The following is a 22,055-nucleotide window of genomic DNA, read 5'->3' on the forward strand; positions in this document are numbered from 1 at the left end:
CTGACGTACACAACCTACACATATAATTGTGTGCACAGCACAGTATTTGCTTGGTATGTTTTCCAACCCCTTGTTTTTTTAGATTGGTTTCTATTATACTGCATATGCTAAGCTATTAAATAAAGGTAATAAATACTAAAGCCCAGAAAAAAAGTTTATCATACCTTCCTTTTGTTTGTTTGATAAATCTTAAGAAGGAATCTGAACTAAAGAATCTAAAATATACAAGGCTACTAACAAAGTCAGTATTTTAAGCCTAGGCAATAGTTCAAGTGATATCATGGAGGAAAAACCAATCATTTGGAAAAATTTGTCCCTGTATTCTGGAACTGTGTACTAAAAATAATTGTGATAAAAAACATCAGAGACCAGAGTAGAATTTCAAAATATATTTAACATTTCTAGCACCATAAATAACAACATTATTATAGGGGACTACCTTAAAATATTTTTATGAGAAATATAGTTTTGGTAATAAGCAACCATTTGATAATTACATAAACATGCAACATACATACTCTACATGTGTAATTTAAATATATGAATAAAATATCCTTTATGATTGTACTTCACATAAAAGCAATAAATTACCTTTCCATTACTTAATAAAATATTGGCAAGGTAAGTTCACAGAATTGTGCAGTGAATCCTACTGCCAGATGCAGCACCCGAAAGCCCTCGCACACAGACCTGGAGCCCCATGAAGGCGCGCGGTCTCCAGATGCAGAGGCACTGGTGAACAAATAAGGGCTGCCCCTCAGCTGTGGGCACTTTGGTGAGGGTCAGACACAGGAGGAGAGCTTCTCTCGCCATTCCAAGTGATCGCTCTCTACTCCACCTCCTCCAAGAAATAGTCTCAAAAATTATTTAAAAATTTAAAATCTCACTTTCAGTAAAATAGCTGTTTAGTATTTTCAGCGAAAAATGCTTCATTTTCCTCCTTTAATCTCCACTTTATGACCAAATGTCCTGAAGATACCGTTTTTCTTCTTTTAAAGTTGCCAAGGTTTTCATTGCTTCTAGTTTGTCAACTCCAGCTTCTTTGCTTATTATTTCCACAAGGGCATCATTTACATCCTTGGCCATATTCTTAGCATCTCTAGAAAAGAAGGTAATAGCGCCCTTTGTCAACAGAGCCGTCACGCAGCTCCCCACTTCACGCGCTCCCCACTTCACGCCCAGTCGGCCCCTTGCTGCAGCCTCTTGGTCCTCCCTCATTCTCTCCCCCATTTCCCAGGTCTTCCCGCCTGCCCACCCCACACCAGGCCTTCCCGGGAGGCCACCATTCCACACCGCAGCGCAGACCACATGGTTCCACGGCTTAACAGCCACCACAGGCTTCCCTGCAGCGGCAGCATGGGCTCAAGCCTGCGGCTCGCCTCAGCCAGGCGCACAGCAGCCTGTGGTCTTGAAGGAAGCCAGCCGCGGTCACCAAGGCCCTCCCTGAGCGCTTCAAGTTGCTCATGCTGGTGCTACGGAGACGGAGACGGAGACGGGGAGGCCTCCTGAGCACTCCTCTGTGCCCTGCAGAAAGCTTCCCGGGCTTTCCCAAGAGGACAGGCTGCTGAGGGCAGGAAGCCTCCCGCCCTCCCCATGTCTATTCTTCAGTGTGGCCAAGCTCCACAGGCACTCCTACGTCGGAAGGACTCCGCGGCCAGGGCTCTGGCATGCTGACGTGTCTGGCAGGGAGCCTGCCCTGGCCAACAGCAGAACTCCTCGAGGAGTCTCTCAGGAGCCAGCTCGCCCTTCTTATGGCGCTCTCCTGTCAACTGCTCCCCAGAGCTGCCTCCCCGGGGCTCTGCCCTTGCTCACCTCTTGCTGCCAGCCCTGCAGCTGACCTGTCACCTCTCTCTCACCCATGACCTCACGTGCCTCCTCCCTGGCAAGGGAGCCCCTGCTCAGTGTCCCTTGCTCCGCCCCATCCACTCGTCACTGTTAAAAGCCGAGGAGATTCATTGTGAGCCCTTGTCTCTGGACACTGCTGTTAATGCCTTCGTGTCTCCCTGACTGGGGTGACAAAGCACCAGTGACCAGAAGAGCTACTCACAGGACACATTTTAGGAGACTGAACACCTGTGCTCTTCTCCAAGTTCTCAGCTGCAGTTCTCTGAACACCTGTACAGTTGACTCCGTTTGTACTATTTACACATGACTCCAAATTCGAGCCTATATCTGAACACCGATGGACCCATCCTCTGTGAAGAGGACGAAATCCAAGACCCCCGCTGAAATTCACCTGAAAACGTAAACCAGCACAATGTCCAGGGCTCCTGCAGTGCTTTCCAACTGAGTCACAATCTACTCACAGGTCATGGGATCAAAAGCCAGGGAAGCCAAAGGAAGCCAAAGCAGCTATACTTTTTTCTTAAACAGTAAATATTAAAAAATGGAAGAAAAATCATGAGATATGTCTCAAAAGACAAGTAGAAAACTGTTATTTCATCAAACCTGTTTAAATTATATGTATTTTGGGTCATTTTGACAGTACCACATCTTGTCTATTAATTAAAAAAAAACAAACAGTCTGACTCAGTCACTTAGAGAACGTGTTAAATGCTAAATACACATATGTTAGGATGAGAGTAAATTTGTGACCTCAAAACTACTTTTTAATCAGCAGGAATTTGTTGAGTTTCATGACAACAGGTAGTTACTTTTTTTAAAGAATTTTTTCTGACAATCTTGGGTTTCTACCATAGATCTTGCCTCAGAAAATGGGTGAAACTTAATAACGTAAGAATGATTCCCGGCTTATGTCAATGTTAACACCACAAAGTATGCCTTGGAAAAAAAGGATCCTAATATGTAAAACCACATTCTCTCAGTGAAAATAACACTTTCTCCCATTTAGCTCAATGGTGAAACCACAAACTTATCCACCACAAAGTCAATCTGGAGAAACAACGTCTTCATGTGAACTGAACTTTCAGAGCCTCACAGGTGTCTTGACTGACAGCGCGCATGCACCTTCACCATCACCTCCTGGTTCTGACTACCTCTTGGCTGTGGAATGTATGCTGACCTACTCCTGTGCTCAAGAACCAGACAGCTTGGCCCTGCCACCTGGACGGCGGCCTCTCCATCCCCTGCTCCTTCCTGTCTAGCACTCAAGCACACTGGACACGTACCCGCACACGTACAGGCAGCCCTTCTCAAGCACACTGGACACGTACCCGCACACGTACAGGCAGCCTTTCTCAAGCACACTGGACACGTACCCGCACACATACAGGCAGCCCTTCTCGTGCAGCAGGATCCTGGCCACCTGCGGGCCGTGAAGCTGGAGGCTGTCCTGCACATACTTGACTGGGGCTTCCTCCTCCTGCAGGGCAGCATCTCTTGAGAAGGAGACCTTCAGATGAGTCAGAACCCCACGCTGCAGGAAATGCCTGAGCTCGTCTCTGAAATACAACACATCACGGATCACTGGAGGGTAGAGTTACAAGGTGGAAGAAGGCTGAATTATTAGAAGCGTACACTCAGTGGCTGCGTATCACGACAGAGGAAATGCACAGTACCTGAACAAATAGTCCCTGTCCTTGTGTCTGCAGCCAAAAAACAACCACATTGCTCCAAAATTTCCCTCTGGGTACTGTTCTTGTAGTTTCGCTCTAAGAGAAAAAGAAAGTTGAGTGTGTAATATTAAAAACATTCAGAATAAATCTCCATCAGAAAAGACCACCAGCAAACTCGAATGCACAGAGTGCACCTATGCAGTCATTCAAAGGTCACCCATTCGGTCAACACTGACTACGGTTGAGATCTCCACTATTTTGTCACGCTGGAGATCCAACCCAAGTCTGTGCACATGCTAGGCCAATGCTCCACCACTGAGCCATATCCCTGTCCTGGTTTGGATCTCAAGTGTCCACCAAAGACCATGTGCTAGAGGCTTGATCCCTGGGGTGACACAATGGGAGGTGGCAGAACTTTCAGAGGGGAAGGTCTTTCAGACATTGGGGGTGTGCCTCTAAAGGGGACCACAGGACTCATCCCTCCTTCTTCCTCTTTTGCTTCCTGGCAGGAGGTGGGCAGTTTTGTTTCACCACACGTGTGCCATGACATACACAGGGCCAACCATCATGACCCTCCACAGCTGTGGTCCAAGTTGGTTATCTCACATTTCATCACAGTGTGCTGAGAACTGCCTGGCACGTTTCACTGCCACTGAACCGGCTGCCAGGGTCCATGCAGCAGACACTACAACACGGAAGCACGTCTCGGTGGACATCCCTGAATCGCATGTGACTACGACAACAGGGTAATTCAAAGAGCACCCTGTGCCATTACAATAATTTCTACCTTAAATAACATTTGTAGCAAACTTAATGTCTGAGATAATTCTTACTGGTTGGAAAAGTCGCACAGGGCATAAGAGGTAGAATGCATAAAAGCCAGTTAGGAGAAGACACAGCAGTGAGCCCAACTGCACCTCCCACTTCACTCCTGCAATCTCAAGGGAACATCTGTAGCACCACAATGGCCATGCAAAGGACACTTCTCCACGTGAAGGGAGCACACGGGAGAGCCCGCACCAACTCACGGCATGGAGAGCAGCGTGCCTGCTTTACAGCCAGCAGTTCCGTTCTGAGTTAATATCACCTGTTGAAATGTGCTGGTGCCTGAAGTCTAACTAAATCTGTTAACTGCCAATTTCATCCAGAAACAGGAGGAAAGCCTGAACCACACCACAGTATGAAAGTGTGCCTGAAATTCAGCCCCAAGTACATGTGCTGTACACCACAGTGCAGCTGAAAACATAACCGAAGTGTCACAGCAAAGCGGGAAGCCCCAATCTGAAGCAAACTCTGTGAAACATACTGTGTTTACTTTTTTCATGGTGACAAATGCTTATGCTGTCACACATCTGATAACGATTTTTAAAAGAAAAAATTTACAACCAAAGTTCGATTATTCTAAAAACTACTGATGAAACAAAAGAGACTATTATATTTCTGCCCTGAATCTCAAGAGGTACACTTCTCCACCAGCAAAACAAGCACATACCTATGCTGCAGGAACCCAATAAAGGGGGCGACGCCGGTTCCGGGGCCCACCATGATGATGGGGGCGGAGGGGTCTGCTGGCAAATGGAAGGAATTTGTTGCTCGAGGAGAGATGGATATCTGGAATGTTAAACCAACTGTGGTGAGTTTGAAAGAAAACCCAGGCAAGAATGTATAACTAAGGCGATCTCTGCTAAGGAAATCAGAAAGTGCAAATCCCCCTTATAAAGCACCATTAATAGCAAAATTAGAGCTTATTGGAACCATGAACACATTTGTCACTATACAGAAATAAACACTTGCCTTGCACATTTCTTCTCTATTCATATTGAAAAGTTTTTTAAATGACATGATATTTTTTAGAATGAGACAACTATTTTTCAAGGCCCAGGTATCGATCAGATCTGCTTTTTAGTAGGTAATAAATCATATGTATTATGCAGAAAACTTGGTGCATATATATTATGCACCAAAACTCTGAGGACACGATTCTTCATGCCTGCACATGAAAGGCCACTGACGATGACAATAGGATGTAGTCATAAGCTATACTAAAAACAAGGAACCAAAAACACACACTAAGGACCGCTTCAAAGACCATTCAGAACTACTGTTGTGGAGTTCCACATCCAATATTACCCAGAGTTATGATTCTGTAAAACTACCAACACAAGTGATGCAGTAAACAAAATCCTCTTTTTTTTTTTTTTTTAAATTTTGAAGATTTCCCTTCAAATCATGTGCCAGACACTTTGGAAGGAATCAGTCTGCAAAGAGGTTCCCCTGTCATGCAAAAGGCACGCAGAGTAACACTGAGGTTCCACGGCACCCAATGTGGTGGCAGTAGTGTTATTCCAATTTGCCATGCAAAGACCACAGGAAGCTCTTGAGGAGCCTGAACACATGCCTTCTCAGTGGAAGACTAGCAGAGCTACGTCTAATTATTGTTCTTGTTATTCAGTTCTCATGAAACCGAATCCGCAATTCCATTAGCTTAATTCACTTATTTAACAATTCTACCGCAGGGATTCAACATGGCAATATGGCAAGCACTAGAGACCCACCCAGAATGGCATCCCTGCCTGGTCACGCCTAGCCTACAGCAGAAAAGACAAGAGAAGCAAGCAACACCATGACATCTGGAATCATCTCACATGCCCTCTTTGTTCACAGGGGAGTGGGAGAGGGTCCCCTCCTCCCTATGACAGAACTGTGGGAAGGGGATAATTCTGTAAATAACGGTATAATCTGCCACGGAGGGGGAATGTGTCTTGGGTCAAAGGCCAACATTTCCTACACGCTAATTAAACAGTGGTGTTACTAAGCATGACGAAACTGTATCCTTTCCCTCTGTGCCTAAGGTGCTGGCACATTGGCATACTAAGCAATCTATAAAATCTGTTAAACAGACAAAGGAGGAGGGAGAGGCAGGTGGGAGAAACACCTCCAACAGGCCCCAAGCTTACACCGCTTGTCCTGAGCTATGGACTGTTAACTTTCTGGAGACCATCTGCTATTTTTACACAATCATGAAGTGGCATTTTTATGTCAGTACTAGCACTTGTTTTCATAAAAGAGACAGTTTGAGTTTCCTACTATTTGTTGAGGAATGATGAGTCCGTCATGATTAATGAAGACTGTGAAGCAGTTCTGTTCCGGGCAGCGGATGGGAAACACCCAGTGAAGGGGCAGATGCCAGGGCAGTCTTCCCTCGGCCCTCCTGAGCATATGCCCTAAGGTCTCCAAATGTTCCCACCCCAGGAAACTAAAGAAAGCACATCTGTCACACACCACACACGACACACTGACTTCTGCATTATCACGAAGACCAAAGGCTTCATGAGGAAGCCTGTAGTGTTACTTCAGCCATCCTTTGAGCAAAGGCGGAAGACTTTAAATTGTTCTGTGTGCGTGTGGTTCCAAATGAGATGATGCTGAGTGTCACTAAGTCCCAGCATAAATGTGTTCATAATATGTCCATAACCCTATATTAATCCTTTCCTCCTAGGTGTTTAAAAAGTACTTTCCCAACATAACTTTTCCCCAATAATGGCAGAGATTCAAATCCCACACACCACAATGACAAAAGGGGAGAAACGGAGACAGTGGAAATCCTAACGCTACAAGCCAAAGAATACCCAGCTACTCCTCTGCAGAGGATGCAGGCTCTGCATGACGTCAAGTGCAGCTGTCCTTCCCCACCCTCCCTACGCTCCCTGCCAGGGTATGCACACAGGTCTCTCCACAACGAGGATAGACAAGGAAGGACAGGCTGAAGAAAGCTAATGCTTTCTATGTTGAGGAAACACGGACTCACTAAGACTGAGTGGAAGTGAACAGTGCTATTCTGCCTCCCAACAGACATTTTAAAACTCAAGCACAGCACCCACTTTCTTAGCAAATGGACAGTGCAGAGAGGACATCTGTGTGTGCAATGTATCAATATTTGTTAACATATAGCAAAGACAACTTTAGCAAAGCTGAAATTCACTCTTTAGTACCTTAGGAGCCAGGGCTTCTCTGCCATCTGCAGGTGATGCCTGAGTGTTTGGCTGAAGAATCGAGGCAACCAGCGTGGCCAGCCAGCCTGTGCACACGCCCTTCCGCAAAACCACCGCTGTAGCGTTAGAGGCGAACTCCACAATGTTAAAAATAAAATGAAGCCTTCCAGGGTGAAATAAGCCTGAGCTGCAAAGACACAGGGTAACTGACTTCTGCATGAGGACGGATACACGTGGGCCAAGTTCATCCTGATTTTTACTGCAGTGGGTGACAGTTCCTCAGGAGCTCTGAGCAACCTCAACTCTCAGGGAAGAACAGCGCTTCTTCCTTGACCCTCTATCCTGCCACCCATTCTGCAATATCATTCAGCAAAGTTTCTAGTTTTATTTGCTTGTTTTCAATACGAGATACGATTTATAAAAAATGAGATGCCTTAAGGGTTTTCATGTAAAAGATTAATTTCTGCAGTCTCTGTAAAGACCTTTTACCATATAAACACAGATAAATCCTGACGAACATCCCATATATGATTTATTAAGTTGATAAAATTTGAAAGTAACTAAAATCTATACCTCCAGAAAACTAAAAATTCAAAGAGAAAAATCTTTAAAATATATTTCCACAAACAAAAAATATTTCTCGTCATGTTCTGTTAAATGCTGAATAATCTGTTCTTGTTCTGTCACTGTGGAGCAGCAGGAAGAACCCAGGGGAAATCCAAGGGGCCCTAAGAGGGGAGGAGGCGGAGCAGGGAGGTAGTCAGTCCTCTGTGCCCCGCTCACCACACATGTCCTGCAGGTGGACTCTCTTCCCTGCCCTCCGCTGTCACCCAGGGGACGGGAGAGCCCAGAGGCCTACTGCCCTGAGGGAGGGAGCAGCAGCAGATGACAGGAAGCCACCCGGGGGGTCTTCAATGTGGGCTCCTGGAGGCCCGGAGTCCTACAGCTCCTCCTCTTCATGCCTCACCACGCCTGGCTCATCTTCCACATGAAGGTTAAGTTTCCACTGAATGAACTGGCAGTCACCAAGGATTGGAAGTCTGAGTTTCATAAATTTGGAGGGAAAGATGCTATATGTTAACAAATATCAATACCTTGCACATGAATACGGTCTGGGCTGGAGTTTAGGAAGATGTTCTAGGAAAAAAAAAAAAAGCAATTATCAATTCACTATTATGGAAAATAACCTCATTTAAAAAATTTAAGACCTAAAATTGATTCCTGTTTTGAGAGTATCTGAAATAATTTACATTATATTTTTAAGTCATATTTTATAGCACTATAAATTCATTGTGTCTAAGTAAAAAGTTACTAATTTTTCCCTTCTAATTTTATATATGCATTGTCTTACTCTGAAATAAAGTTATTTCTACCAATATGCTGGTTTGATAAACCAAAAGATACTAGAAATAGGGTCCACAAATGGGCTTCAGAATTAAGGCACTAATTAAGCTTTTTTCTTTTGTACTGAGGATTGAACCCAGGGGCTCTCTACCACTGAACTACATACCCAGCCCTTTTTATTCCTTGAGACAGGACCTAAGCTACTTAGGGACTCACTGAGTTTCTAAGGCTGGCCTAGAACCTGAGATCCTTCTGCCTTGGTCTCCCAAGTCACTGGAATTACAGGTGTGCACCACCACACCAGGAGTTAAACTTCATATGTATGTACAATTTTTCTCAGGAGAGGTGTCCAGAGTTTTCAGGATCTTAAATAAAGTCAAGATCTCAAAAGAATCAGAGACCACTATTGCAAGGATTATTGAAAATACTTAAGGCAGAGAAATAGTTTAAAAAGGAAATGTGGGGCTGGGGCTGGGGCTCAGTGGTAGAGCACTTGCCTTGCACAAATGAGGCATTGAGATTGATCCTCAGCACCATATAAAAGATAAAAATATTGTGTCTATCTACAACTTAAAACAACAACAACAAAGGAAATGTATTCATACAATTAAAAAACAAGTGTTTATGGTTATAGATATTTTTAAACCAGAAACTCAGTGGTTTCAAGAAACAGATGGTGCAATAAAAGCAATTTAAGTTGTTAATAGTTGAATTGAACAGTAACAAACTTTGAAATTTTTGTGTGTATTATGATACATTTTTAATAGTTATTTAAGCAAAACTTTGAAATAATCCATCTAGAATGATTTAGAATTCTAATAAATAATTAAAGGGATCACCTTAACATTAAGCTTCAGATGCATTAATTTTTCCTAAAAAATTGTAAAATAACTTAAAAATTTTAAAGGCCCCAATGTAATTTTTTTTTAACATAAATTTTTTCAGTGGTAGGTATTTTGACCTAGGATCTGTATCTGACTACCATCAATAAAACTTAACTGAAGAGCTGGGGCAACAGCCTGAGGGCAGGATGGTGAGGAACAGCCTCATGACTGAGTGTACATATTTTACTTTTTTATCATTTTGAGAATCAAAGTGGAAGAGTGCCAACACAGAAGAGAAAGCCAGCCTGACCTGCTGGGGACCACGCCCTTCCCTATGAAGGCATCAGCGGGCCCCTGGCTGGCCCAGGACTAAAGAGGCCCAGATAGGCTTCGGGTCACAAGACACACGCGAATGTCAACGATCTACCTACTGCCCCCACAGGAAACCAGGACATGCCAAAACCACAAGCCAGGCGCTCTGCGGGACCACCTGCATCTGAAATACCTATAACGAGCCTGCCTCCTGCCCCCCCCCACCCCGCAGTAATGGACGTGTACAGGTACAAGAGGAGCCCCCTTTTGCTCCTGAAGGACCCTACACCTGGGCAGCCATAGGGACACACCTGCACTCTACAGAGTACATGGCTCGTCAACCTCTGTCAATTCAATATGGCGCTCAGTATCTTTGTCAAAGATAATTTTCTCTTAGCTCATTTTTAGATAAAATTTGGCAAAAGAACCTCCTGGAAAAAATAAATTACAAATGATGAATTCTGAGAAAAAAATTAAGACTGGCTCTGTTAAGAAAGAAAATGATAGGGACATTAATAGAAGGAAAAAAAAAAGAGGAAATCAAAAAGCTTGAGGGACCTTTGGCTCCTGGAAGGCACACAGATGTCACTGCTCCCTAAAGACAAGGGATGCTATCCATTGCCACTTGTCAGCCACGTGGGCACAACCCCTGCATGGGATTCAGACACAAAGCCACACAGGCACTGGCGTCCCAGATCCTGAAGAACCCGGGGACCGGGCAGCGAGGACTCACCGAGCAGGAGACTGAGCGGCGGCTGGCAAGACGGGAAGGCCAGCAGGAGGTCCAACAGGCAGGCACTGGCATCGCGCACGAAGCGGTTGTAATCCCCTGCCCCCTGTTTACTGCACAGCTCCTGCAGCCTCCGCTTTTCGGCACTGTCCCTGGTGCAGTCAGCAAGAGCCCGCAAAAATGCCTGGGGACGGAAGCAACTTAGTGAGCCGAGCTGTAAAGCAGGTAAAACGATCAGAACATCTAGCTGGAGGCATGGGTGGTGTGCTCAGTGGTGCAGCACATGCCTAGCACAAGTCAGGCCCAGAGTTCACCCAGCTAAGCAAGGAAAAGGGAGAATAACCAGGAATGTTGCCAGAAAAACTGAATTTGATTCATTAGTTGCTTTAATCTTGGCCTGCTCAGAAAATTCTACTGCCATGTTCAATTTTCAGTCACTTTTGCTCTATCTTAAGCAACATGATCAGTCACAAATACAATCCCAAATTGTCTATCAAGACTATCAGAGTATGACCACAAAGTTCTATAGCTCAAGATTTTATCTCAGAACACACCCAGTTTTTGTCTTGGCAAATGATTACAACCTAGCTGTCACTGGGATTGGCTGACTTCATTTAGCATCATATTCTCCAACTCCATCGATTCACCTGCAAATGCCATGATTTTATTCTCTTTTAATCCTGAATAATATTCCACTGTGTATATATAACACATTTTTTTATCCATTCATCTATTGAAGGGCATCTAAGTTGGTTCCACAGTTTAACTACTGTGAATTGTGCTGCTATAAACATTGATGTGGCTGTGTCCCTGTAGTATGCTGTTTTTAAGTCCTTTGGGTATAGACCAAGGAGAGGGATAGCTGGGTCAAATGTTGGCTCCATTCCCAGTTTTCCATGGATTCTCCATACTGTTTTCCATATTGTCTGCACCATTTTGTACTTCTATCAACAATGTATGAGTGTGCCTCTTCCCCCACATCCTCACCAACACTTATTGTTGTCTGTATTCTTAATAGCTGACTGGAGTGAGATGAAATCTTAGAGTGATTTTGATTTGCATTTCTCTAAATGTTAGAGATATTGAACACTTTTTCATATATTTGTTGATTGACTGATTGTATACCTTCTTCTAATAAGTGTCTATTAAGTTCCTTGGCCTATTTATTGATTGGGCTATTTGTTTTTTTGACGTTAAGATTTTTGAATTCTTTATATATTCTAGAGATTAGTGCTCTATCTGACGTGAATGTGGTAAGAATTTATTCCCAATTAGTAGGCTCTCTATTTACTTTACTGATTGTTACTTTTGCTGAGAAGCAGCTTTTTAGTTTGAATCTATCCCATTTATTGCGCTATAGGAGTCTTATTAAGGAGGTTGGGGCCTAATCCAACATTATGGAGATTTGGGCCTACTTTTTCCTCTATTAGGTGCAGAGTCTCTGGTTTAATTCCTAGGTCCTTGATCCACTTTGAGTTTAGTGCACGGTGAGAGACAGGGGTTTAATTTCATTTTGTTGCATATGGATTTCCAGTTTTCCCAGCACCATTTGTTGAAGAGGCTATCTTTTCTTCAATATATGTTTTTGGCATCTTTGTCTAATATAAGATAACTATAATTATGTGGGTTTGTCTCTGTGTCCTCTATTCTGTACCACTGTTCTACAAGGCTATTGTGGTGCCAACACCATGCTGTTTTGTTACTACTGCTCTGTAGTATAGTTTAAGCTCTGGTATAGTGATGCCACCTGCTTGACTCTTCCTGCACAGGATTGCTTTGGCTATTATGGGTCTCTTATTTTTCCAGATGAATTTCATGACTGCTTTTTCTATTTCTGTGAGGAGTGTCACTGAGATTTTGATTTGAATTGCATTAAATCTGTACAGTGCTTTTGGTAGTATGACCATTTTGACAATATTAATTCTGTCTAGCCAAGAACAAGGAGATCTTTCCATCTTTTAAGGTCTTTAATTTCTTTCTTTAGCATTCTGTAATTTTCATTGTAGAGGTCTTTCACCTCTTTCATTGATTCCCAAGATTTTTTTTTTTTTGAGGCTATTGTAAATGGGGTAGTTTTCCTTGTTTCTTACAGAGGATTTGTCACCAATATATAGAAATGTTTTTGATTTATGGGTGTTGCGTTTATATCCTGCTACTTTGCTAAATTCATTTATTAGTTCTAGAAGTTTTCTGGTGGAATTTTCTGGGTCTTCTAAGTATAAAATCATATCATTGGCCAATAGTGCTAATTTGAGTTCTTCTTTTCCTATCCATATCCCTTTAATTTCTTTCATCGATTTCTCTGGCTAGTGTTTCAAGAACTACGTTAAACAGAAGTGGTGAAAGAGGGCCTTCTTGTCTTGTTCCAGTTTTTAGAGGGAATGCTTTCAATTTTTCTCCATTTAGAATGATGTTGGTCTGGGGCTTAGCATAGATAGCTTTTACATGTTAAGATATGTTCATGTTATCCCTAGTTTTTCTAGTGTTTTGAACATGAAGGGGTGCTGTATTTTGTTGAATGCTTTTTCTGCATCTATTGAGATGATCATATGATTCTTAACTTTTAAGTCTACTGATGTGATGAATTACATTTATTGATTTCCATATTTTGAACCAACCTTGCATCCCTGGAACGAACCCCACTTGATCATGGTGCACTATCTTTCTCATATGTTTTCCTGGACTATTTCTACATGCATAATTTTTACAATGAGCATATTATTTTTGTGATAATGAAAAAATATATCCATATTTGTACTTTGCAAAAATTTTTAAAATGATGCTAGTAACCAAAACTTAATTTACCGAACTTAATCAAGAAGTTTTTAATCACAGAGAATTAATTCTAAATTTACTCAAATTATATCTAGGATTCAGTCTCTCTAAAGTGATCTGCTTCCTAAAGACTAGAAATGCAATAAACACATTAACGAAACAGAATAAAAACCACACTGGGGAGAGAGTACCCTATTAATAGCACTCTTTATGCTCAGTAAAATCCAAGCCAATACACAGCCCAGAAAACTTATCCATTAATACCACTTGAGTGGGGAACGGCAGAGCACACCTGTAATTACAGAAAATTGGAATGCTGAGGCAAGAGGATTGCAAGCTTGGGGTCAGCCCCAGCCCTCTGTGTTCAATCCCCAGTGTGCCCCGACCAAAAAAGGAAAAAAAAAAAAAAACATTAGGAGTATTTTCTTAATATAACTCCTGGTAAAATGCTGACCCCTAGTGGATAGTTCTACCTCTGAATTCATCTAAAGGCCAATGAAACCTCCTGCAAGCCTTCCATCTTCCCTGAAGAACTCTGACTCAGCAATGAGTGATTAAGTGGTGTCAGCCAAAAGAAAGCAACTCAGGTGTTGGCAAGCAGGCTTCTCATAAGCTTCCTGGCATCAAGAGGGAAGGAGGAGCACTGCGCAGCTGGACAGCACCAGGCCTATCACTGATCAATGTAATACATGAAAGTGAAAACGCAGGGAGAAAGAGACCTGCTTTATGAATCTCTTCATGATCCTCCTACACGTAACATGAAGTTATTTGCCTGTGACAATAGGAAGATTTCACATCTCCCTGGGAACTAATTTAAAGGCACGCTGTGTAGCCATGTTTTCAAGCCTTCAAAGGGTAGACAGAGGTCTATTTAGTAAGTTCTAAGCACATTTAAAACAGTTTCACAGAGAAGATAGAGAAATACCTTTTTAGGAACAGCACGTATTTCAAGACACCAGGTAAGGAGGAACTGGAGAGAGCACCTCTCAGGAACATGTTGAGGCAAAGCGGCTCCTTTTCAAGTGAAGACAGTTCGTGAAGGAGAAAATAGGAGAATGAATTCAAAACACATTTTGGGAAGATGTCTTGCATTCCTCAAAATACAACCACTTGCAACACTTGACATCATGATGCTATCAAAGTGCAAATGATTTATGAATGTTTAATTAATCACAAATTTGCCCAATATAGAACACCATTTGACGCAGCTATTCCTTTCTCCTCATTGTATACCCAAAGGACTTAAAAACAGCGTACTACAGGGACACAGCCACATCAATGTTCATAGCAGCACAATTCACAATAGCTAAACTGTGGAACCAACCTAGATGCTCTTCAGTAGATTAATGGATTAAAAAAATGTGGAATATTACTCAGCAGTAAAAGAGAATAACATCATGACATTTGCAGGTAAACGGATGGAGTTAGAGAAGATAATGCTAAGTGAAGTTAGCCAATCCCAAAAAACCAAATGCCAAATGTTTTCTTTGATATAAGGAAGCTGATTCACAGTGGGATAGAGAATGGGAGCATGGGACAAATAGAGGAACTCTAGGCAGGGAAGAGGGGTTAGAGGGTAAGGGAGGGGGCATGGGGTTATTAATGATGGTAGATTGTGATGATCCTTATTATCCAATGTACAGGTATGAAGAGACAAATTGGTGTGAATATACTATGTATACAACCAGAGATATGAAAAATTGTGCTCTATATATTTAATAAGAATTGTATTGCATTCCGCTATCATATATAAATAAAAATTTAAAAAATTGCCCAATATGGCAGAAAAATCTCACCTTAAAAAATATTATGAATTCAAGATGAAATAAAAAAAGGAAATTTTAAAAAATGAATTAACTTCTTTGAACTATGGGAAAAACAATTTATTTATTTATTTATTTAAATTTTTAAATTTGTTTTAGTCATACATGACAGCAGAAAGCATTTATGTAATTTGATATACATAGATGGAATATAATTTCCCATTTTTCTGAGTGTACATGTTGCAGAATCATATTGGTCATGTAGTCACTTATACACATACAGTAGTAATGTCTGCTTCATTCTACTCTCTTTCCTATCCCCACATCCCCTCCCCTTCCCTTCCATCACTTCCCTCTACCTAATCTAAGGTAATGCTCTTCTTCCCTAGTGTCCCCTGCCTTCTTGTGAATTAGCATCTGCATATTAGAGAAAACATTTGGCCTTTGGTTTTATGGGGATTGGCTTATTTCGCTTAGCATGATATTCTCCAACTCCAACCATTTACTGGCAAATGCCATAATTTTACTCTTCTTTGAAGCTGAGCAATATTCCATTGAGTATATATACCACATTTTCTTTATCCATTCATCTGTTGAGGGACTCCTAGGTTGGTTCCATAAGTCTACTGTGAATTGAGTTGCTATAAACTTGATGTGGCTGCATCACTATAGTATGCTTGGAGAAGTAAACATAATAAAGAGTTTTCTAAACAGGTTCCAGGCCACTACTTCTCAAAGACTTCAGTCACCTTCCCCTTTCACACCCACAAGTGTCCAATAAGTGTAAAATCCATTACCGTCTCCGGGTGGCAACATAGTGCTGTGCCCCCAATGGTGACAGAGTCCCAGTATCTGAGCAGCCATCGCACAGGACGCTGGCACTCTCGGGACACAGCGGCAGCCCACTGACCAGTGACTCCCCAGCAAGCCTGGCACAGGCCGCACCTTTCTTCCTGGTGTCTGCTCTGATTTTCAGATGGACACAGTGCTCTCGTTTATCAGTGAGCTGCAGTCTGTGGAGGAGGTTTTGAACCTCCAAATCACTGTTTGGACAGATCACACTGAAGGCATCTCCAGGCTGATAGGAAAACTCTGTTTTCTAAAGAAGAAACAAAATGAATGAATTCTACGTAAGTTTACAGAATTTAGGTGCGAGATAAAAAAAAAAAAAAAAAATTTCATTACATTACTCTCTTGATAAAGAAACCCAGAAACGAATTCTTCTGCAAAAAAGAAATTAACAAATGGACTCACTTGATGAAGCAACCATACTTTTGTTAGTAGCTACTTTAAAAAAGAAATTCAGTAGAAATTAGCAGGTACTTTGCTTCCTTAGGCCAGAGCTCACTCTGTCCCATCTGTTGACCAGTGTGAGGATCTCCCTGTCACCGAGGAAGGTGATCAGCTCTAGATTATCCAGAGTTTCCCCCCCATTACTACATGTTTATGGAATATAAGTCAGACGTTCCCTACTTTTGAAATAATAAGGTTCCCTAGTGCTACACAATCTGTGTAAAAATTCCTATAATAAAAACTCATAGGGGCATGCCCAGTATGACCAGAAGTAGCTAAGGAAGTCCACCGCCCTGGTTTTCCATTTCCTTCTCTCACTCTGCTCCTTCCCCGTGGGGAGAAAGGGGCAGGAGAGGATAACTTTGCATTCCTTGTCTCAGAGGGAAACAGACCACTCAGCAACTGGCTACCTGCCTCTTTATGTAATATCAGAATATAAAATAAAAGGTCTCAAGGTAACAGTACAAATGTGTATTATTAACACGTTCAAAGAAATGTGCAGCTATTCAACACCATGCAAACAGAAGCACAGTTTTGATGCCCGTCATAACACGTCCTTCCAGAGATTCCTAGTGTTAGAAACCAAGAATCACCTGGTTCCCTGCACATTCTGACAATGTAACTGTGTGAAGAAGGAAGTTCTGTGACTTACCGAAATGTCCAACTCTAGCAGCAGGGTGGTTTTTATGGCATCATTTGTAGTGAGCTGGATTGCCTTTGAAATTGGAACTTGAAAAACTGGATCTGCTGAAGTCACAGATGCTGGGCTTTCCTCCTTGAGAACAACGGTGATAAATGCAGCTAAATGTGATTCTCAAATACACCCCTCCTTCACCCAGTGACCTTGCGAGATCCATATAATCTTGCGAAGCTTCCTGGCTAATCAGTATTTGTTTCTAAGGTAAACAGACATATAGACCTAACTTTTCACAAGCTCAGCTCACATGTACTTAACACAATTAGACTTTAGAATTTCTGAAATACAAATAGAAAATAGTAATACTAGTAATTTCACATAAAGGTCTCACAGTCTTCCTCATAAGTTATGCAAAGGAAAATAGTACACATGCAAAAACCTCAAAAAGGAGGTCCTAAAGTAAAGGACCCATGTTTAAGGGTGGACATGCCCGGGAAGATGGTCAAAGTAATGCCCTCTTGTTGGGCAATGCTGGTCAGGTGGCTGCTAAGGACTTGAATTGTGAACGGTGTGACTTAGGAACTGAATTCTTCATCTTAATTACTGTTCATTGATTTAAATTTTAGCATATACACACATCTAGTAGTTGATTTGTCTTAAGAAAATGCAAAGAAACCCAATTCTTTGTCCTACCCCCATTCCTTTTCTAACATGATTATCTCTATGTTTAAAAATAGAAAACAACATTTAAACAAGTGCTGACCAAGTGATTTTGGATACCTGGCTCTAGAGGAGTGCTGGGAACACCCTGCTTCGCTCCTTAGAGAGCAAGTGCCCCGCTGCAGCACCCAGCCGCACCTCCTTCCAGAAGCAGACACACCAATACTGATCACCTTCGCCTTAACTCAGGACAAGGCTCAGCGCCAGACAGCTACAGAAAACCCAATGGGGCTGGCTCAGGCCTTCGCTGAGACTGTATTCAGCTCAAATCTGTCACTGTCCCCAAGGCCTGGTTTCATTCCTAAGGTCCCCAAGGTGACAATCCCAAGAGACTGCCTAAAACAACTCTGTAGTTTGATTCCTGGGAATCCTGCCCATTCCATGAATAGCTGGTGCTAGAGTAATCTGAAACAATGCTAAATGGGAATCCAGAGCTTATCACCTGCCTCAGTGACAGGGAGATCCTCACGCTGGTCAACAGATGGGACAGAGCGAGCCCCGGCCTAAGGTAGCAACATGCCTGCTAAGTGGACAGAGTACAAGTGGAAGCAAATGCATTAGCCAGGAGGTGAAAAGGGCAGAAGTGGAGAGGGAAGGAGCGCTGACAAGAGCCCCAGGACAAGTGGCTCCACTTGGTGCTCACTCGGGAAAATGCAAAAGGCTGATGTAATTAACTGCTGTTAAAAACTAGGTGTGAAGGCCACAGAACATCCTCAGTAGCTTCCAAAGAGGCCTGCACCTCCTGCAGCCCATGACCCTGGAGGAAGAGAAGAGTAAGGACAGACTGAACTGACAGCATGGATCCCTGACATCTGGAAGACACTCTTGGATCCCAATCCCCTTGACGCAGCCAGAGCTTTGCACCAAGGGAAAGGATTCCCTTCCTCACAGGATGATGCAGGAGCCTCTGCCCACAGACATGCTGTGCCCCATCCCTGCACCCCACCTCCTACCCTGGGTGTTGCAGTAACTAGAGTAATACACCTGGCTGATGAGGTGCTGGGCCCGCTAAGGCAGGCCAGGGACTATCCCCCAAAGAAAGCCCAGCACAGGGCAACAGCACCAAGCGGGCACACGGATGGAGTTTGAAGACCTGGAACATAAACACAGGTATTGGAATTTTAACTGGGAGCACTCTCCCAGCACATGGGTTTTAACGCCCCCGCAGGAGCCCCTAGAGATGATGTGACTGTACTCACAGCACAGCTCCTAGAAGGAAAAGGTCAGAGCTACACAGAGCATGGCAAAAAGACCCAGAGGGCCACACCAGCATCTGAAGGAAGGAGTAGAAGGCTGGGAGGGGGCCTGTCAGAGTGGACGGTAATGCAGAGCCCACCACCCATGGTAGATGGCCCGTGGGAGCACTGAAAGATACAATACTGCCAAGGCCATCAGGGCTGTTCTGCTGACCAGAACACCATCATCACCACCAAGTTCAGAGCTGGCCTCTGCAGGGGCTGGTGTCAACAACAACAGGAGAGGCAGCACCGCAAAGAACAGAGGGCAGGTGGGGGCGCCGAGCAAGCACAGACAGGTGGGCACACTGCCACAGCAGGTGGAAAGGAGGGAGAGGCGGCCAGGGCACCTGCCCCGACGAACCAGAGTTGATTAATGAGAAAGTGGCATCCCGAGGGTCAACACAAACGAGCAGCCAACAAGCACACCAGACCAGTCTTGACAATAAAAATAAATCAAGGAGACACGACCAGCAAGCTGTGAGCAACCCCTCCAAAAAGGCATAGAATCCCAGCCCAGTACCCAGCCCTGGACTCCAATGACCACAGGAAGGTGAGTCTGTAGGGAGAGACCAGACATAACAACTGTACTTGGACACAACTCCCAGGCCTTCTCCCAGAGGAAAACGTACACTGGGCCAAGGGAAATGCCCAAACATTTCAGGGTCCGCTACAAGAAGGTCCAAACTGATACTGTCACCTAGGGACCCAAGGTGTCCTCACAGCCCCCTGTGGGGTCCAGGTAGTTAATGGAGCCCTGGCCAGGTCCAGCTCAGAGTCCCCTGGGTCCTGCCCCTCCAGTGGTCATCCAGCAACTAGCACAGTACCACGGTGGGTGCTGGGCCTGTGGGGGATGCCAAGAAGCAGCCTTTGAATCTGACACCACCTCCCACTTCACCAAGACAGAAAGTGAAAAACTGCAGTATCCCAGGAGGAAAAGCAAGGTCAACGCTACCCTTGCAAACCAAAGTATGCAGGTGACAGTCTCATCTTAACTCCAGTGCAACTGCCGCTCTGGTTTTCATAATAACCAGATGGACCTTGGTGACTGTTAATAGGGGAAACCCAAACAGCAGGCCCGCTGCAGCCTCCGGCCTACATGCTGGACGATGGCTTAGCCAACATGGTTCTCCCATGGCCTTCTGTAAGGGAGCCAGACCCAGCACCCTCTCCCTTGGAACAGATGACACAGTCACAACTGTGACTCACGGCAATGACAACCATCCAGGCAAGGCACAATGGGTCACCTTCCCATGGCATGTGCTAGGCAGACTGTGTAAGCAAGGAGTGACTAGTGTGTCCGAGACTTCAGTAAGAGCAGCGCCCTATGTACACCTAAGGATGCGAAAGGACACTATAGTTTTTAGGGAGCCTAGAGCCTGCAAATCAAGAGAAGTCCCCCTGAGTAAAGGCCACACTGGTGTTCATTTTACCTCACTTCTCCTAGAAGAAGCAGAAGAGAATAGCTACAAGTCTCCTCAGGAACTGGGGCAGAACACTGCATACTGGGAAGGGCTGCTGTCTTGCACTGTGCACCAGCTGAGTGGCCCAGAGCAGGACAGGGCTCTCTAGCAGTCAAGGGAACGTGCCCACAGGAGGTTCTGCTCCATACCACCTGACCCAGGAGAGCCTCTAGTATCAGAGGCAATACCTCTACATGGAGTACATGCTTCAGCAGATTTATACAAGTCTCCTTAAAGAGTTCAGATGGTTAAACTCCTTTAACTACCTTACCCATTTATAACTTAGGCCTACACAATGACACTTGCCACAGAAGAGACTCAAAAGGCCCTCCTCCCACCTATGCAGGTAGATCAGCGCTACCACCTCTGCCATGTGCGAGCCCCAAGCCTACAGATGGGGCTACTTGATAGTATGACTGTGCACTCTGCTTCCCAACCCAGGTGCGGCTTCCATTCCTAAGCCTGATTAACATGAACTTACAATCACCTCACTTATACAATTCACAAAATAATAAGGAAAAAGCACAAAATAACAACCCATGGTGGTGTATACATAAAGTTATCTGAACGCTAAATAGGTTTCTAGCAGCAACCTCTTTCCAAGCAGCTCTAATGTATTAGAAAGATGCTACACTCAAACCGTTCCTCAAATGCCCATCTTATTAAAAAAATAAAATAAAATAAAAGTACAAACTAGAAATGGTTATAGTTGCATTAAAGGTGTGATTTATGTTAGAATGTCCACACGGAACTCCAATCAGCCACTCTATAGAAAGAGGGCTTGGCCCCACATTAAAAGAGTTCATGCATTGTAAATTTATTTTAAACATGTTGAAGAAATTTCAGAGTTCCACGTATTGGCTCTAATGCAGAAAAATCAGCTATCAGTCAACTTGAAACTCAAAAATCTTGAGACTTAATATAGACAAAGACATGTCTATAAATAATAGAAAAAAGGGCTGGGATTGTGGCTCAGCAGGAGAGCGCTCATTTAGCATGGGCGGGACCCGGGTTCAATACTCAGCACCACATAAAAATAAAGGCATTGGGTTGTGTCCATCTACACCTAAAAAATAAATATATAAAAAATAATAATAATAGAAAAAATAATGACCCCCAGTTAAAGCATCCCAGAACATCAAAAATTCACACTGGAAAGAGACTACATTGTAAATAAGTCCTTTAAGTTTAGTTACTGAGGTAATTTCTTCACTGCTCATAAAACTTACCTTTGTTTGACTGATAAATTTAAGATGAAAATCCAAAAATCAGTTTTGCAAAATAGACCATCTACTTCTTTAACATAATACAGGTTGAGTATCTCCTAGGAAAAATGCTTGGGACAAAAATATTTTGGATTTTGGAATATTTTCACATACATAATGAGATATCTTTTTCTAAAATAAACAATTTTCCATATATATATATATAAATATATAAAAACATTTTTTC

General features: G+C 43.3%; 1 protein-coding gene across 5 annotated transcripts in view; it reads right to left on the reverse strand.

The window, feature by feature from the left end:
- Positions 1-374: 374 nt before the first annotated feature.
- Positions 375-22,055, reverse strand: part of Mtrr (5-methyltetrahydrofolate-homocysteine methyltransferase reductase) — a 30,727-nt gene continuing 9,046 nt past the window's right edge. For 2 of the 5 annotated variants that reach the window (XM_046430320.2, XM_046430315.2), the window contains exons 6-15: positions 17,201-17,323; positions 16,201-16,354; positions 14,418-14,506; positions 10,721-10,901; positions 8,602-8,644; positions 7,508-7,694; positions 5,008-5,126; positions 3,519-3,611; positions 3,219-3,401; positions 375-1,099 (exon numbers count right to left, since the gene is read on the reverse strand). In XM_046430320.2, the coding sequence (XP_046286276.1) occupies positions 955-1,099; positions 3,219-3,401; positions 3,519-3,611; positions 5,008-5,126; positions 7,508-7,694; positions 8,602-8,644; positions 10,721-10,901; positions 14,418-14,506; positions 16,201-16,354; positions 17,201-17,323 (1,317 nt within the window). In that variant the 3' untranslated portion in view covers positions 375-954. The remainder of the gene's footprint in view (positions 1,100-3,218; positions 3,402-3,518; positions 3,612-5,007; positions 5,127-7,507; positions 7,695-8,601; positions 8,645-10,720; positions 10,902-14,417; positions 14,507-16,200; positions 16,355-17,200; positions 17,324-22,055) is intronic. The other 3 variants (XM_046430316.2, XM_046430318.2, XM_046430319.2) reach the window with 3 other exon arrangements.

This window comes from Marmota monax, unplaced genomic scaffold, assembly GCF_021218885.2.
Source record: "Marmota monax isolate L192 unplaced genomic scaffold, Marmota_monax_Labrador192_F-V1.1 WCK01_AAM20220418_F8-fsc00082, whole genome shotgun sequence".
NCBI lineage: Eukaryota > Metazoa > Chordata > Mammalia > Rodentia > Sciuridae > Marmota > Marmota monax.